This window comes from Motacilla alba, chromosome 6 (genome assembly GCF_015832195.1).
Source record: "Motacilla alba alba isolate MOTALB_02 chromosome 6, Motacilla_alba_V1.0_pri, whole genome shotgun sequence".
NCBI lineage: Eukaryota > Metazoa > Chordata > Aves > Passeriformes > Motacillidae > Motacilla > Motacilla alba.
Window position 1 is genome coordinate 13,544,742 of NC_052021.1, and position 19,121 is coordinate 13,563,862.

Sequence of the window (19,121 nt, forward strand, 5' to 3'; positions counted from 1 at the left end):
ACTGGAGATTTAAAAAAAAAACTCCTTCAAAACACCAAGAGTGTGGAACAGTAGTATGATAGGGAGAAAAGCAGCTGGAACTGACAGAAAATGGTATTTATCTTCCCAGTAGCCACAAGGAGAGCAAAGCACATGGAAAGCAGGCCTGATGTGGAAGGAATGTATGCATTGCCTAACATATTGGAAAAAAATTGTTCAAGAACAGTTTATCCATGTGAGAATGTGACCTTTGAACTGCTGCCAAAGCCAATGAGTCTGCTGAGTAAGTTCTGGTAAAGCCAGTTACAGATGCCTCAGGGTGCCTGTGACTCTCAAATGAAATCTTTTTTTGAAATTACTCAACAGTTAAAGAGAAATATGTTACCTGCTTAATTTTATCTGGTTCTGTCAGGGAAAAAAAAAAAACTAACACAAAAACCTATTTTGTTTCTATTTTCTTCTCTACTCATCCTTCACATGGTGTATGCTTTTAAACATGTCCTGCTTAAAAAATAATACATCCCAAAGATATCTCAGTTTAACATGAGAACTACACTTTTCTTTGTCATCTGCTAGAAGATAGGAATCAGGAACTCACCTTATAAAGGTTAAGAGCCCTTTATTATTATACTTTAATGAGAATCAAGTTAACCTTCTCAGTATTTTGAAACCTGGGAGGAAACAGGGTATGACCCAGCCAACACAATTGCTATTACCAGCAGTAAGGCCATGGAGAGGCAAGAGTGACAATTTCTTTAAGTATCAGTTGGAAGGGTTACAAATGGCATGGTCACACATATCAGTCCAATAAATGAAAAGCTGTTGGGCAGATGAACAAACTCAGTTAATGAGGCAAAAGAAGGAGGTGGCTCTCAGAGCTGGTGCAGTGAACACTGGACACTAAGGAGGGAATCCTCTGAGTCAGGTGAAGAGTAATGGTGAGAATAGCATCTTAAATTTCCCTTTCATTGTCTCCCCTCTCCTCAGTCTGCCCTCTCTCCTCCTGTTTCTTAAACACACAAGGGGTCACAGATACCGTGATAGCAGGCAGCCTGTAGTAGAGCTGAGAACAGCTTTTGATGAGGAGCATGCTCACAAGTATTAGAAATATGGCAATTGCTTTTCTTTTAAAGAGATGTCAGTCAGAAGAAAAAATGAAATGAAAAATTTCAATAGTAATTAGTGATTTTTGTTTCTCAAATTTTCTTGACAATTTTGAAATCCCTTTTATGGGACCTGCTTTTTGTGTTTGGGTTTGTTTTTAAGGTAAGTCTTTAGTGCAGAATGTTATTCACATAAAATGTTTTAGCTAATCACTTTTTGAAAAATCTTAGATGTGTTATCCATCTGTAAATGATGCAAATCATTGGTCTTAAAAATGCAATTCTAACCAAAACAGAGCATAAATTGAGAAAACTTTCTCCCTGTTGAGTTAGAAAACTGTCAAGTGTGATGCCAACATGGAACTATGCCAATTTGATTTTTGACACTGCGTACACATACATCTATATAGTTCTATGTGACAAATACATGCTTTAATGAGCGAGTATCATAGTAGAGGCAGCTAAATGTGGAAAATATGTAAGATGAAAGGAAAGGTTGTACATAAAAATATTGACACATTCAGGTGAATTAAATGTGAAAGAAATGGAAAACTTAATTATGGTGGCTCTAATTAATGCAGTTTCCCATAATGCTTAACTCACATTTAATAATGCATCTGAGGTTGCACTTCAGTTTAGATACTTTCTGAATATTAGCTTGGGGTATTGTTGGGGTCTAAACGTGAGTCTGACCTACATAGCCATTTGTCCAAACTCGTTAGGCCTAATATTAATAATTCAGGGCAGATCAGTACATTTCTATAAGGCCAAGGATAATTCGTGTAATCCTGCTTTCCTTTTGCAGTTTCTTTGCCATCCCTTTTTCCTTACCCATCCCACTTCCTGAATAACACATTAATGCTGATGGCATATTGTCCAAAGAAATACTTGTGTGGAAATTTTATTTGCAGATTGTTAATTTTTTTTAATGTTTTCAATCTCTTTCCTATTCCACTTAACTGTAGTTTTTGCAGCAAGAGGCCAAATATATGTATATATTTATATAAAATGCTACCACGTTGGGATGAAATCTCTAAACTGGATGACCTGTTCCTCCTGTTTCTTTCATTTTGTGCAACAGCTATGGTCTAATTCTCTAAATATTTTTTCCAGTGACAGTGCTTGCTGTGAACGGTGGGGATTGAACCCCAGAGGGGACAAATCATGTGTACATTGATGTGTTTGAAGGAATTTCTTGTAATCTATGATAATTGACAAACTTTTGATTTATTTTTCCTCTTGCTGCCTTGGAACACGGCCCCTACTATATTTTAACTGCACACTGATAGTGATCTATTGTGAGTAAAAATGGGTTCCCTGTAGCCCAGAGTGCGGTCCAACCTGTCTTTCTCTAGCAGAGAGTATTTTCGTTCAGTATTTTGGTTCTTTTCTTTATTTATGTTGCATGTAGCAGTGACGTCATACCCACAAGTTTCTCATTGTTTACACCAATGGAGATTAGGGTGACGTTGAAGAAAATACAGCAGTTTTCCCTTCTTCCACATATTTGCCTCTTTTTTTCCACAAGCTTATTTTTTATCCCTAAATGAAAATTAGATCTTGGCAATAGTATTTCCTTGAAATTATTCCAGGGATATCTCATTAATTTCTAGGGATATTGGTTAGGCTGGGTAATTGCCACTATAGCACTCTTTGCCTGGTTAAATGCAATTCAGTTGTCCTTTCCATTGCACAGCTGACACAAAGAGTAGCGCAGCAGTCTTTTACTGTCCTTATCTAACTTTTTTCTCCCCAATGATAGAAAAAAAAGAGTTATGGGAGAAAGCCAGACAATTAATTAAATGTGTGTTTTTTAATGTATAAACCCAGAGATACCTTCAGCAGGAAACAAGCTGCAGTGATTATTTTCCTGAGCTTGCTGGTTTTGACACTACTTACATAATAGACACACACTGACTTTTCAGGGCCTTAGCTGTAAAGTTTTACAGTATTATTGTATATAGAACATGAGCTTTATGGACCACTTCATGTCAATCTAGGTCATACCACTTTAAAGTGTTCAGGATCTATGAAGGCTCTCATCAGCCACTTTGTGTGTACACTCATGGTAAATAGAGCATTTGGGACATGGAAAGAATTTGCTGCTTAGAAATACAAGTGCTGCAAAGAAATGTACTGGATATAGGGCAGTGTTTGGATTATATGGGCTTGTTCTTTCAAAGAGCAAGGGGGATCGAGTATCTTATAGCTGCAGTGCAGTGTTGCTATGCCAGATTGAGGCTGTAACTTTACTGTGTAGCTACAGCTAAGTAAAGGAGGCCTCAACATGCAACCTCAACATTTTACCAGATATTCTGAATTTATTGTGTGAAAACACTTCATGTCTTAATCAGGATTGGGATGCTTTCCCCCTCTCAGCTGTACACACTGTAGGATCTTGCAAAGAATCAAGGAATAATTTGTGCTCTTAATAAAGTTCTGGCCTTCATGAAATTACGGTGGCCTGCATTATGATTATCATTATTTACTATTTATTTTGTTGTGGTGCCTGAAAACTACACTGAAGGATTGAGATCCTGTTATGGAAGAAAATATTCAAGGATAGAACAGAAATTTCTTCAAATATCTATTTTTAGCCAATAAAACGACACAGCAGAAAGATGAAGCACCAGGAAAAAGCAGATTGTGAAACAGCTCAGCATGATAAGAATCAACAGTAAAACAAATAAATTATTTGGATGGAATGGTGAATCCTATTGACTTTGAGGCAAAATACTGGAAGCAATCTGGATTTATCTGAAGCAATATATTTATTTAAAATATGTTCTTATGTTGAGACATTTCTGAACTAAAGAAATTCATTTAAATGGTAATAAATAAGTAAAGGAGTTCTTCACGCTGTGAAAGAACGAGAAAATAGAAGGTCATGTAGTTTTGGTTTGTTTTTTTTTCCATTGCCCCAATAGCTTAAGTTTGTTTAGAAATGTAGTTTGCTTTGAGAGTGCACTGGCTGAGAGTCTTCTGTACGGTAATGAAGGAAAGGTCATGATCAGATTTGAAAATTAAAATGAATTGGTCTATAAATGTGCTATTACAACAAAACCTGTGAGTCATTCTTATATCTACTAAAATAGGGCAAGAGGTCCACTCAGATCTCCTGCTGTTTTTTCAGTTTTGACATAGAACAGCACCTTGTGAATTGGAGCAAACAAGTAACCAGTTGTCATTGATGGCAAAAATTACAAGAGAGTGAACAAGCTCACTTGCTAGTCTTGAAGTTGTCTTGTAAAATTTAAATAATGGAGAGATAGATTTTCCTGTTGTGTTAAGGTGAATAAATTCTCACAAACAGTTTAAGGTGCACTGCTGTATTTTTCAGGAAACTGAAACTGTGCTGGGGGAAGTCCTGTCTGTGTGTCAGTCTCATGATGCTAACCAGCATTACTGGCAGGCGATCACGCTGGTCTGGTCGCCTTTAATGCTGATATTTTTCACTCATACTTTGGATCATGAGAACTTGACGAATTGAAATATTGTGCATTTCAATTCTGAAGTGTCTTGGGACCTTTTTATACCTTTTTTTATACCATTCGGTGGTCAGGAAGGGTCCCGTTCCTGCTCCTAAGCAGCTGCTACCTGAGAGAGATCCACTAGATGTCCTCGGAGCTCCACCCTGGCTGCGCTGAGCCCAGGGAAAAGCGCCGCAGTGACGGGAGCAGCACCAGGATGGGGTACAGCCTGCGGCTTACGAAAAATCAGGAAAGAAGAAGGAATACTTTGTTCTGCTTTCTTTAAAGAAAGAAACAAATATATAAAAGAAAAAGATAAAAGAGGTGTTCCTTGACATTTTAGGTAGAGAATAATCTTCAGCTTCCTTTGCTTATTTTTGCAGCTGGAAATATTTCCCATTACTGTTTGTGAACTCTAAGTAACACTTCAGATCCAGACAATCTACACATTTTAACTGTACTTTTTGACTTTCTGAGATCAGAAAGTAAGGTATTGTGAGAAGCTTAGACATCTGGGCAGCTATTATGTCTTTTATGGAAAGGGAGGCTACTGCCTTCTGAGAAAAATTGCAACTGGAAATTTCTAGAAGTAATTGAACGAAATGTTGCTCTCCTTTTGCTCTTAATGAGTAGTTCATATGTGCTTTGTTTTGTAAATTATTTAAGCAGTCTTAACTTAATGTCCATTAAAACTTCCCCTGATAATTTTATTGATTAGTTTTACAAATGTTGTGTGATTGTCATCATACTAAATACAAGGATCTGTCTTCTCTTTTTTTTTTTGCTATTTATTATACAACTGAAAATAGGAAAGTAGTTTTCTTTATGTCCCAACTTTTGTTTTCACCAGTATCAAATTACAATTCTATTCAACATTTATGACACATCTAGGAATAGAAATAAGTTGAGTCTTATGCAGGTTCTACAGGTGTCAAATAAATTTAACACACACACAGAGGCTGTTCTTAAGGTCCCCCTGTCTCTCTGATGATTCCCATTTTCTGTTAATGTTTATAGAAGTTTTATAGAAAGTGGTATGTGTGTGGCTGAACCATTTAAAATCATTTCTGTGCTGTCTTTGATCTTGTCACTAGTCATCCCTACTAATAATGCGTGTTTTGTTTTATTTGAAATAAGTATTGTATTTGGTGTGAATGTAACTGATTGTATAAAAGGAATGAAGAGTAACAGCATGTTTTCTTTCCAAAAGTTATTGCTCTGATATGCAGTTGCTTATATACTTGTTAAAATCCTTGTGGCAAGTCCTTTCTGCTGCTTATATTTCCAGGTCCAGGCCTGTTTGCTGCATGTTAATGATGTGAAATATTCAAATGATGCATGATCTCCAGAACAACTGACAATAATAGTTAAAAACAGTCCCTGAAGGGTATTGCTTTTGAGAAACGCCATCATGTCCATCCCCTATTGAAGAGAAGGCCTTAAATTTCCAACTTTATTGGTTTAAGTCTGATGAAAATGGTACAAAAAGTTTTCCTTCCCAGCCTTCTTTGCCCTTAAGAATGATTTCTTTTTAATTTCCATAAATGTGTCCTATCCTATTATTGACTGTTGACAAGATATGGCCAGAAGGAAATGAAAACCAGGGACTGTTACTAACCAATGACGTAGCAGTTGGGAATTTCTGAGCAGTGTGTTTTGCTACAGCGTTTGATTAGAAAAAGTCCTTCAAAACAGCTATAATTACAGCAAAATGGGCCTGCTTTTTAAACCTCACCTACTGTCAGTGTGTCTCACAAATGCCCTTTATTTTTCTATAATTTCCTTAAAAAATAAGAAAGTAGGCATACTGGAAAGACTGTCACACTTTCGGTAACTTATTTCACTTTTCTTTTGCTGTCCAACTTTTCAACTTTAAAGAATGTATTGGGAAGAGTTAGAGGGAAAACATGGGAAAATGCTGTTTTGAATTTTCTGTGTAGTTTGAATGTGTATGCATCAAAAGCTGCAGTGGAAACCTTCTTACTAAAAGCCAAGCTCTGAGGAATGATGTACTATGCAATGAACAAGCCTGATGCTGCATGATGAATTTCTGAACAGCTGTAAGATAACTCTACTAGGATGCTAAAAGAACATGGCATTAGTCATGTGAGCAAAGTTTTAGAGGAATGGGGTCGCTGCTGAAGAGATCACTCATTCATCTCCCTCAATGCCTGTTTTCCACAATCATAATGTTACCCTTGCTTGACAAGTATACTGTATGGCAAGCCACCAAGGCCTTAGAACAGGACTTGACCCATCTGAGTGATTTCAATCCCTCTTTCCTGGTGACTGTGGGATTAAGAAACTGGAAAAAAAAATTCTTTTAAATGTCATTACCATAATGCAAAAAAGACATTCTAAACTGAAGGTACAGGCCAGAGAAACATTACCTTTTTTCCTGCATTTGCTTTTAAGGTTTTGTTTTTGCCTGTCAGTGTTGTTTTGTTTTTAGTATAATTGAGTCAGTTCAATCTAAACCATTACCAAAAGTTGGTTCAGTGCAGCATGTGAAACAATCTGAATGGCCTTTGGATTCCTTGAGACGTAAACATACCTGATTCAGATGACATACAAAATTCCAGGATGGTAATTATACATGCATTTATAAAATAGGATGCTCTGTATTTCTAGAAATACATAACAAGGACGTTCAGATGACTGAAAGATAAAGATGTTCTGGCTAACCTGGCACTTGTTTTGGAACTAACACCTAATTCTACATTCAGTTATTTTGTTCTTGATTGACTTTTGAATCCAGAGCAGAAACCATGCCAATGATTGGCTCAGCATGTTTCAGTGGACCAATGCTCTGTGTGCTTTTGGTGATGCCTTATTTGTGAACTGAACTTAATGTCAACCATATTTAGCATTTTTAGTTTTGTCTCTTATATGGGCAAATTTTGGTATTCTGTCAAGAGTTAATTTGAATTCCTGAGGATAAAATGTAAGCAAAATTAATTTTTGGGAAAATTTTAATAATATCTTGTAACTCTTTATTAATGTATAATTAATTGCAGTAAAGGTGTTCTTTGGCACAGTTTAATACGGAAAAATTATCATAATACATTTAAGAATAAATATATTTATATCTATTATTTATATATATATATGTGTGTGTATGAGTGTGTGTATGTAAGAATATATGTGTATGTGTGTTTCTGTGTGTGTATACATACATATATATATTTTTATATGAAGAAATCTCTGATTTTTACAGGAAACAGGATTGGCCAAAATATCTAATGGACTAGCAACTTTTGTTTTCATTTTAATCCAATGGTATTAATTGTGCCAAAGGAAAAGCATATTCTTATTATTCTGTGCTTTTACTGTGTTCTATTTTGATCCAAACACTTGACTGTAAAGAGTAATTTTTCCCCATGACTGCGGTCATCCCCTAAGACTGAACAGAAATAAAGAGCAATTAATCTTTTGCCCTACTTTTAATGTACAGCCAAAGTGTTATCAATAATCTCATTGCATTTTTTTTTCCTGGGTCAAGACTGTTAACATTAACTAAGGCCTGTATTAAATCCCTTAAATTACCTTCCAGCTGCCTTGTTATATATATAACCTTGCCATTAACCTGCTGCTCTTCCTCTCCTCCCATCCAACACATGGTTATAGCCAAGATGTCCATCTACAAGAGAATGAAACTGGCATGTTGTTTTGATTGCGGACGCTCTGAGCGTGACTGCTCTTGCATGTCAGGCAGTGTACATAGTAACATGGACACCCTTGAGAGAGCCTTCCCACTTTCTTCTGTCTCTGTTAATGATTGCTCCACCAGTTTACGTGCCTGTAAGTTTTAACACCAACACATGCTGTTCCATGTTTGTGGTGTCTGTGGTATCATCCCTGTCTTGTGTTGTGCATTGTAGTTCTGTGAGTTTTTACTGGGCTGATGCTTTTTCAAAAAATCAACCCCAAATTTTGATCACAGCTCTGTATTTATATTTGTGTTTTTATTTTTAATGCAAAAAAATGTAAATCATTATTTTGCTTTATGTGTTCTTTATGAAGCATCCTCTTGCAATAGCCTTCAGGACCTTAGTAGTGCAGTGTGGTGACATCTTTTCTATTTTATTCATACAATACAAATAGTCATTAATTCAGCAATAAGTGCTTTGGTGGAGGACAAGACCTGTGTCTAAATCTGTGGCTGGTGCCATGTGGGTAGCTTTAATAATGCTGGCACTAGAGCACCATACAATGGGCAGTGAATAAATATACAGGATACAAGGTAGTAGCTGGAATTCTATTCTGTGCTGCTACTTTTGCCTTTAGTTTTGTTTGTAGCTCTTCATTCTCAATAAAACAAGATCTTCCATCTAATACTGAAGCCACAGAAATGTTTGTACTTTTTGTAAAATAGGTTGTGCTTTTTGTAGCGCCTTTTTAGAAAAACTAGGCTGATGCAAATCCCTGGTACAAACGTTTTCAAATTTAATGTAGAATCTATTCCATAAAATAGTAGCATTCCGGAATGTGCCGTGAAAGCTCTTTTGAAAGATCAGAGTTGAGAGGGAAAAGACAGAGAACCTAGAACATGCTAGAACAATGACCTGCATGGCCATTAATTTTTCAGACAAGCTGTAAGGATTCCAAAGCTTGGATTATCTGTGTGATGTCATCAACTGAGGAAGATTGTTAAATGGCTTTTTGTTTGTTTGTTCATTTCATTTTCTTGTCCTCTTTAGTCATTTTTAACAGGCAAAACTATGTCTTGGGACAGGAGCTGTTTTCCTTTCCATACCCAAATGGCAAAGAAAAGCTATAAAATTTTTCAGCTGCAGCTATGAGAATAGATTGGCGTTTTGGTCAGGAAGCATGTCCATTTTACAAGGCAAGTCATTATGGATGAAAGTGCCTTGTGCTATGAAGACTATAATGTAGTTTTTAGATTATGCACTTGGTTGTCTTTTGGTACCATATTGCAAAAGACCATATTGTAGTCTTTTGGCTACATATTGCAGTATGTAGCACAAGTGGTGAATGATTTTGCTTTAACTATTTTGACTTATGAACTATTTTTCCAGACACAAATATAACAATCCTAGAATTGTCACATTTCTTTTGTCTGAAGACCATAATAATGAAGAGTATTCTAATAGCATTTCTTGGAGATACTACCAAAAATCATCTCTCTCTGTGTGTAAGCACTCTGAACATCCTAGCTATCTAATTGCTTGCAACTCATGTATCACCATAAGGTGGACGGTTCCTAGTTTTAAGTCCTGTTCTAAATCACAGGAGGTTTTATCCTTTAACGAGAATTTTATCAGGGTAAAATGTAGCAAAGCATACTTTTTTAAGAAAAGTGAACAAGAATCCTTCCTGTGCTGTGGGCAGTTTTTTGTACAGTGTAACAGCCTCAGTAACACCATGCCTGGTAGAGTTTGTGGAGTACAGACTGGCACGGAGAGTTTGTGGCACTGGTGTTAACTGCAACCAGATTAGGATAAATTAATATGTCTCCTGCAAGTGGGTAAAATTTCTGCCATTAGCACTGTTTGGCAAGGAATGAAAAACTAATTTGTAGGTTTACCATAGCTTTCAAGTCCACTTAAGACTCTACAGAGGCAGATGAAGTAAACATTTTTGATTGTGTTGCCTGCTGAGCCAAAACCCTCCGCAAAAAATGGTATTGTTTCCAACAAAAGCCAGAGCTTTTTGGAAAACATGTTAGAGCTATGTTATATTTTGAAGGATAAGTGATATTGACGGCTTTGAGGATTTTTAGCATCCTATCCTTCATGGGCCTTTTTTCCCCCTTCATCACTCCATCAAATCAAAAGAGATCTCAGTCTTCCCCTTGTGAGGCGAGTCACCTTTGCCTGTTAATAATAAGTACAAAAATCAATACCAATTCACACTCTTTGCAAAGCAACATAAGTCTTTCTTTTCCAATTAAAATATATATATATGCACGCAACGTTGCACTGGCAGGGCTTCAATAGAAATCAGTGTGTTTTCTTTGCAGTGCACAGGGGTCGGACGATGCCCATCTTGACAGAGCTAGTTAGCTCAGAGAATGGTGGGGAGAGTCAGCTTTTCATTAAATATGAGCAGATGTGAAATGTAGAGTGTTTGACAATTAGAAATGGCAGCAGCAGGGCCCCAGAATCAAAGTGAGGTCAGATTGGTGGATCAGATTACCTCTCTTACATTCTTTAGTTGTTCTGAAAATCATTTTAAATTAATGTCAGTGGAGCCATGATGGGTTTTGCCCTTTGTCTTTTATGCTACGACTGTATTGTTTCCCCAGACACTCATTAAAGGTCATTATACTATTACAGGGCTTGCTTTGGTCATGGTGCCCCAGTTGAGTTGGTCTGCTTCTACAATTGCTTAATGTACTTCTTTCTTTTCTTTCTTTCTTTCTTTCTTTCTTTCTTTCTTTCTTTCTTTCTTTCTTTCTTTCTTTCTTTCTTTCTTTCTTTCTTTCTTTCTTTCTTTCTTTCTTTCTTTCTTTCTTTCTTTTATTTTTTTAAACTTTTGGTTATAAAAGCAGGCTTTTTTCCCAAGGTAAATAAAATCACAGACCATTGTATGGAGCTTTTTGAAACAATGTGTAGTTTTTTATAAGAATTAGTGCTGTTTCTAGAAATTGAATGTTGAGTAGAAGATATCAATTTACATATTCAGTGGTGTACACAGGATTTAATCTTCTAATTGTATAATCTGCAGAGAAAGTAACACTTGCAGTGTATTTTTCACTGTGTATGAGTCTCTCTGTTATTATGTTGTTTCTACTTTCAGCTTATGAAAATGGTATTTTGATTAGGTATAATTACATTAAAGGAGCTTTTGAGTTTATAGGTTCTTTTCTGGAAAAATATAGTTTTTCTAAATGTAAGGAAAGAGAATTTTAAACCTTTTTTTTGTATCTACATTTTTTCAGGTTTAGCTGTATTTGGTAGATTGCTATGTGAATAGCAAATGGTCCAGGTATTTTTTGCATTGGAGACTCAAGTCAGTTAGAGTGGAGAGAGGCACTTAGCCACTGAAAAACCTGGAGTGGTTTATGCAATGAAATTATGTTATTAGCAAGCGTGATGTTTCTGCTTAGGTCTGTGCCAAGTCTTGGGGGGTGCCATTCAAATGATTAATTGATACAGACAGAATCTTAACCTGAACCATTTAATTTCTGTGTTTCTCCATCACCATACGGCTATGCTTCTCATGAACATGAAAAGTTCATGTTCCTAAAGGAAACGTTTCCTCAAGTTGTCGCTGCCACTGCTGCAGGTGTCGCTGCACCCACTGCCATGGGAATCTAAATTTTCAAGGATATTCTTGATATTAGGCCCAGACATATCTAATTGAGCTTGTAAGAAAACATGCTTTGGCATGCCCTGGTAGTTCTGAGAAGCTTTATGGGACGACTTGTGCTTTGGTGAATATCAAGGATCTCTGGAGACAAAAGAAAAGAATAGTTATTGCTATATTTTGAATTTAGAGTTCAGCCCAGACTCTTAGATATCTTACACGGAAAGACCATGCTAAGAAAAGTTGCGAAAAGTGTAACTTTTGAAAGAAGCAGAGCATGTATCTACCTCTGTGTCAGACCAAGTTTAAAGTCATATATTCCATATAATCTTCTAGTGTCAACGCATATTTTATTCTATACAAACAGGTTAGCTGCTGAATCTTTCTCAAAGGGCCTAAAATCACATTCTGCAAGGTTAGATGAACATTTTGGGTACCAAAACATTTAAGGTTGGTAAATTGTGCTGAAAATATAACTGGTGATGGGACCTTAGCAAGTTAGGCCAAGAAAAGCTCCAGCTTCTTCATTGACCTGTTACTTCAGACCCTGCCTGTGTGTCTATACAACTGAAAAAGCCAAATTCTATACTGAGAGTTGAAATGATGTATAACTTACTGATTTATCCAGGGAGATGGATGCGTAACAGATGCAGCAGACATTGGTTAGTGTATCTAAAACTCATCAGTTGCATAAATATGCTTGGGCTTTTCTAAATGAGTTGATAATTATTAAGTCTCAGGTTCTTGAAATACTGGCTGAAAAGCCAGCATACTCTCTTTCTCCTAGAATGCAAGAGAGCATCCTCTGCTTTCTACAGAGGATGTATCCTCTGCTTTTCAAACCTACTACTTCTCTAGTCCTGCTGTAGAAGGCAAGACAAGACAAGTAGCTTTCATGCATGAGCTGAGGTGCAGGAAGGGCAGTTATGTGACCTCTCAGGAGACAACTTTCAGTGCTAGAATTTTCTGTTCACCCTTTAGCAACAATGGATTTCCTTTCACAGGATGTATATACCACCTTGTGGTAGCTAGAGACTATGAGATGTTCATCCACCTATGAATATCATCACATTTACATTGTATTCGTAATACTCTGATTATGACAAGGTGGGGTAGTACCACTGCTCTCTCCCTCCACACACCTTTTCTGAACTGTGAGACTTATGCCGTGGCCACAGGAGGGAAGTGGACCTGCTTGCTTTGAAAGTCTTACTTTTGCATATGCTGCATAAATCCTTTCTCTTTTATACAACCTGCTGGCCTCAATGTGGTCACACTGCCGCATCTTTGTCCTGCACAAAAAAACAATAATATGCTGTTAATGTTTTGAGGAAGAAGAAGAGATTGAGGGAATAAATAAGCGACTTGGAAATGAAAACAATTAGGAAAGGAAAGACAGATGCTCTCCTTTCTGAATGGCATAAGGTCCTAAACAAGTGACTATAAACAGATTGTTGTGTTTTTTACAACTAACTTCTATGGAATGACCCCACCTCTATGTACTGGACAATGAGAGAGCACCATGTTGTATAGTTTTGGTTTTTTTTTTTGTTGCTGTTGTTGGTTTTTTTTTTAGTGAGAATAATGAAAATGGAACATTAGAATGAGACACAGTGCCAAGTAAATCCTTAGTAATTCAAAGGCACAGAGAATATAAATAATAATAAACCAACAAAAGGAACTGTGTGTGTGAAATACTGATTTATGTAAAACCAGTTCCAGATATTTTACTTTTAGGGTGACAGATTTTTACTTCAGTTAGATTGGTTTCCATGCATTCAGTGTTGTGTTCCTGAGAACTGACATGAGTATGATGTTTCTTCTAAATACCTTTACGAGACTATGTTTCCCCTTTCAAAATACTGAAAATAATGAAAAAATGGGCACCCGTGTATATTTTAGTTGCCAGTTTTTAAGAAAGAATACTATTTTAGATAACTCAGTTAAGATACAAGTCCAGTACAACTGAAAAAGAAATCAATCATATACATCTTAACAGTTTCTACTGGGGAATGAAGGGAATCACTTTCCTTAGCCATCTTCTGAGAGTGAACCACTGTTGAGAAAGCTCGTATTGCTAAAACTGAACAGTGGGGTTTTAAAGCCTATAAAACCAGATAATGGAACAATTGAAAAAAATACCACTGCGGGAGAATCCCACTGTGCTATTTTATAGAGGGTCTTATGGTGTAGCCGCTGTCATGAAGTCAAAGCTTGGAGATCTTGCTTGGAAAGCTTGCCATGCTGGAGATCTCCATATCTGCAGCCAGCTTCATAGCTTGGTACTGGCAAATCAGAAGCCAGACACTATGAAATCTGCTTTCCTGAGACTGGAAAATACACTTTCAGACTTAGTTTATGTCTACAATTCTGCATAACCTACTTTCTTTCCTTCTTTTCCTTGTTGGAAGCATACAAAGATGCATTCAGGTGTTTCCACTAAAGAAGATAGGATGAATTGACTCAATAAATGCAATCACAGTCTAAACTAGCATTCAAGAACTGCTTGCTGGAGCAGTGGTTTCACTGAGCCAACCCTTTGTGTGCCTTTCTTGCCCTCCTGATGTCCTGCCCTCCTCAAGGAGGTGATCCCCTCCTCGATCCCACTGTACTTTGCTCTGTATTGGTAACAGTGAGATAGAAGCAGTGACCAGAATGGGCTGGTATATGGCCTCATAAGATTCCAAGTATCTTTTGCATCACTTTCTTCACATATATGAGTGCACTGTGACTTCTGAATTTCCTCTTCAAACACTGAAGAGACAACATTAATTTTAAAAGGGGGAAAAGTGATATGAAACAATAGGTATTTTGCAATAAGTGACTTCAACTGAGTAGTTATGCTCCAAGACAAAAAAAAAAAAGAATCCCTTTTATTGTTCTATACTTTAATAGAACCTGAGTGCTGCTAAATTATTTAAGCTTCTTTTGGGCATAGTATAAGCATATAGGTGAATACTAATAAAGGTGAATACTGAGATGTTAAAAATTCTAAAGTAGGAAAAAACCCCAGAACAATCCCTCCAAACTAAGCTGTTTTCAGAAGGTAGAATGGTAAAAATGAGACAACCTGGCTCATTGCTAGATAATATAAATAATGAGGCATGCACTATTCCAGGTGAGTTTTGTGATGCAGTGTATACCCCTGTGCTGATGAGAGTAAGCTCTGCCCAATTTGTGATGTCTGTAACAAGGAAATGAACTCTCACATCATCACAGGTTGGAGGCACTGCTAAGTTTAGCAGTGAAACCTTTGAAACATTGGGATAGTGGGGGAAGGAAAGATCAAAAAGTCTGCTTTTAATTTCTTTAGGCCTTTGAGTCTTATGTTGAGTTATTCTTGCCAGGGTCACAGGAAGGGACTAGTGAGTGGCTTGCTTTTGTGGGTACAAGCTAAGAAAGATGCTGTCTGCATCCTATGGAGTGAATTTAGCAGAGGGCCTTATGCAAGGTGACATGGAAATTATGTTTGCATTTTTAGTTCCTGAGTGTGGCTGGTTGTCACGAAACTCACCATGACAGTTTCTTACCACCAGGCAACAGATTCTTCCTGTTACCTCCTTGGTGTGGGACAGATGCTGGCCAGTTAGGTCTCCTTCTCTACTGCTTTCGAGCTATTTCAAGCGACAGATGCCAGAGCTGGCTCGGTTTCAGCTTGAGCATTTCTGTCATAGCCCTGCCTTGAGCCCAAATTCTGACCTTTACTATATGAAGTAAAGTATTTATGAACAAGCAGTGGCTTGATCCAGAGCAGGCTTAGAGCAAATGTCAAGTGTCAAGTCAGTCTCCTGCCTCCTTATACCACCTGCATTAGGAACCTGGATTAGACCCTAGACTACAGCATTGACTGCCTTAGGCTTTATGGGTCTGGAGAGACATAACTTATTAACAAAGAGTTATTAAATTTTTATCAGTTTTATAACGCAATGTAAATGCCTTCTATGAATCTACATTGTATTCATTATCATTTAAAACGTTAATTAAGTCAAAGTTGCATTTAATTTACTTCTAAATGTGCCTTTGGGAGGAAGCTTTTTAAAACAGCCATAGAATTGAGAAGCTCATTGATGCTGGGAAGTTGTTAGTACCATTTTTCAGGATAGGTCCCCCAAATTGATTGCCATTTTGACTCTTAGCTAGTTTGTGTGAATGTTATTGGGCAAGGTCTCAAATTAATATTGAAACAACAACAGTAGAAAACTATCAGCTCATGCTATTCACAGAGACACTTTGATATGTAATTCATGTTCTTTTCCAATTACTTCAAAACTAAAAAATTTCATATGTAAATCCTGTACATGTCATACTCTTGTTATAATTTATTTTCTTTTATTTCCTTATTCTTTGTCTCCTTTTATTATTCAAGGAAAAAAACATCTTCACCAATTTGGAATATTTCCCCTCAGACTGAGAGAAAAAGAAGTCTTCTGGCTTATATCTTACACATTTTATGTAATCTGAAGTATTGTACTAAATAGAAGGAGATGCTCATTGAAGTATACAACAGACCACAATATTGTTTCAACATATAAAGTGGAGTGCAGTTTAGTATAAAACCCCCTAGAAGGAAAGCCCTTGCTTTATATATGTCAGTTTTTTCTTTTGATGCATTTTGATACAAAAAACAGGAGAAATATAGAAAAAATCAAACTCAGTGGATCCATCATCTGATTATTCCATGAGAACCCTAAACATATTTAATATGTGCATACCTTTAATCAGATTTGCAGTGACATTAGTAGTCTCTCATATAAGTGACTAATATAAGTTCCATACTTCTAGAACTGGAAGCAGGGGCAGCCAAGCTATTTCTTACCTAGGTTAGGAAAATCTGTTGAATCAGGACAAGAGATCTTCAGATTTTATCAAGGTCAGTGTGGGTCCAGCAGAGTGGATCAGCCCCCAGTTTGAAAGACCAAAGCAACTTCCAAGACATTTTTTCTGTGTCTCTCTATTTTCTACTGAGTACTTAGAACCTTCTGAGGAATTTGTGTGCGCCAGGAAACACAACGTCATGATTTATTTATGTTCTGCATGGAAAGAGGACATTGTTGTCCTATAACTCCATATGAGGTTCTTGAAGTGCCACAAGTGCCCATGCTGTACTGTTGCTTTGACTGGGGTTATAGTAGACAGGAGGGGCTTGGACAGAACATATAAGGAAAAGTTTTCATTTACTTTTAAGAAATCATAAATACATTTATTTCAGTATGTAAATTCTTAACTATGTTGATATTATACTTTATAATAGATTAAAGCTCAGTCATCCTTTCTCTGTTTGAGACTATTCACAAACTTCTTTTAGCATTTTTTATAATATGTTTATAATATATTTTAATATATCTTTCCTTATGATACTTTACTTAATATTGAATGCTGTAATTCTATGATTCACTTCTTATCAAAGATTTTAGGAAGCATAATGTGTGCTATCTCACACACACATGCTTCACTGGTACTCATCAGATCTTGTTAGCACAGCACAATTATTCTCAAAAGGAAGGGTGGAGAAAGCATTATTAATGTGTACGATGTGTCCGGTATTATCTGGTCAAACGCTCCTGTGTGCATTTTAGTTTAACTGGAAATTTTACCTAGGCAAATGGGAAACAAAAGTGCTGCAAGGCAAAGATCCCAATCTTGACTGTGCCACTGACTTACTATGTGACTATAGTTCTTCCCTTCAGAAAACGGGAATACTGTATTCTTAATCTAGTATACTATATAGCATTTTGTGCTGAGAAGTGCTTTGAGATCTACATTTTTAAGTCCTAAATATAAGCCTGAATGTTGTTTTGACATAGTTATTCCCCTTCAGAGGCCAATTTTCAGATTTTCTGATCTTTGCTTAAGAATGTAGATGCACAGCAAGAACAAGAGTACAGTGAAATGGGGTACAAGACAGAAAGAAGGTGTGGGAAATTACCATTTGTAATTACCAGGTGTGAGAAATTACCAGCCTTGGTGCTGTCTAATTTAGAGAGGTTTAGAAAGGGTATGCTATATGAGAGGGCAGGAGTAACTTGAGTTTATCTGCATCAGCAGAGAAGTATCTCTGCTGCCATATTTTCTAAAAATTATCTGAAGTTTTCAGCTGCTTCTGAACTTTAATTGGAATGCAGATCTTGTTTACTATGAGGAACTGCTGAAGGAAAACCAAAAATTCATTATAGCATCTTTGATCTTTGTCATGCAATTTCCTTTGTTCGTTCTTGCATAAAAGATTTTGCTTGCACTACGCATGTTCCTTTCTCCATTCCCATGTTCCTCACATTATCTTCACTCTCACTCCATGGTCCTAGATGTTCCCTGACACACCATGTCTGGCAATATGGAGAGATTTTACATCACCCTATGCTATGAAGGAAGACTAGCAGCAGGAAATGGAGGCTCTGTTTTGGAGCAAACTCTGGCCAGAAGGAACCCTCAGGTGTGCCATCTAACAATGCACATGGTTTAGTCTAGGATTAGCCCTGCTTCTGCCATACTTAGATGATCCCATGTGGGATTGGTCATTAAGTAAAAATAGCAGCTTGACCCATGGACAGTAATTTATAAGTCAAGATAAATATTTGCCTAGCTGGTAAAGTTTTATTGTCTGATAGGACAAAGATTCTTTTTGACGAGAATAAAAATAATTGCAAGTTTTGAGCCTAATGTAGAGATGATGCTTATCCCTGTTCCATGAGCAATATGTGGTAAATCCATAGGTGCAAACTGATAGCATATTTCATTATCAGGCATTTGTCCAAAGATTATTTTTTTCCTTGTATTGATGCTTTAGCTCCATTAGAATTATTCCTGATCTACCAGAACATGCAAGGACTGCCAGGTTCTCTGTGATCAGTCAATCACAAGATGGGCGGCAGCAAGGGAGTGATACAGTATTTATTTAGAATTGCAGGGTATGAAAATGACTGTAATTCACACGATGAGACAGCAGAAGGATGAGAAAAAGTGGGATGCACTGCTGAATAGAACAGGGTGTACTTTTCTGGCTTCCACTACATACTGTCCTTTCCAACAAATGGGACATGTTTCCCAAATATTCAGATGACATGCTAATATTTCTCATCAGTAATGGACTCCTAACAATTCTTGTATCTTGTCTTGTTTTTGATAAGAAACACTGGTTTTTACTTGGTTCTGAACAAAGCTAATAAGCTTTCCAATGAGTAAAACATAGTTGGCAAACTCTTGAATGCTAATAACTGCTTTTAGTGTTCCACAGAAAAAAAGTATTTACCCTGTTGTGTGAGGTTGCACATTTTGAGTTCTACTGATGTAAAGTTTTAAT

The 19,121-nt window shown here is 36.8% G+C and overlaps 1 protein-coding gene across 50 annotated transcripts in view; it reads left to right on the forward strand.

Moving 5' to 3' along the window:
* The window catches only part of KCNMA1 (potassium calcium-activated channel subfamily M alpha 1), a 424,339-nt gene that overhangs the window by 318,722 nt on the left and 86,496 nt on the right, over positions 1 to 19,121 (forward strand). For 14 of the 50 annotated variants that reach the window (XM_038141601.1, XM_038141614.1, XM_038141623.1 and 11 more), the window contains one exon: positions 2,372 to 2,380. The exons of 21 other annotated variants lie outside the window; for them this stretch is intronic. In XM_038141601.1, coding sequence (XP_037997529.1) covers positions 2,372 to 2,380 — 9 coding nt within the window. Of the gene's footprint in view, positions 1 to 109; positions 263 to 2,371; positions 2,381 to 8,179; positions 8,354 to 19,121 lie in introns of all 50 variants that reach the window. 15 more of the 50 variants (XM_038141594.1, XM_038141610.1, XM_038141615.1 and 12 more) reach the window with 5 other exon arrangements.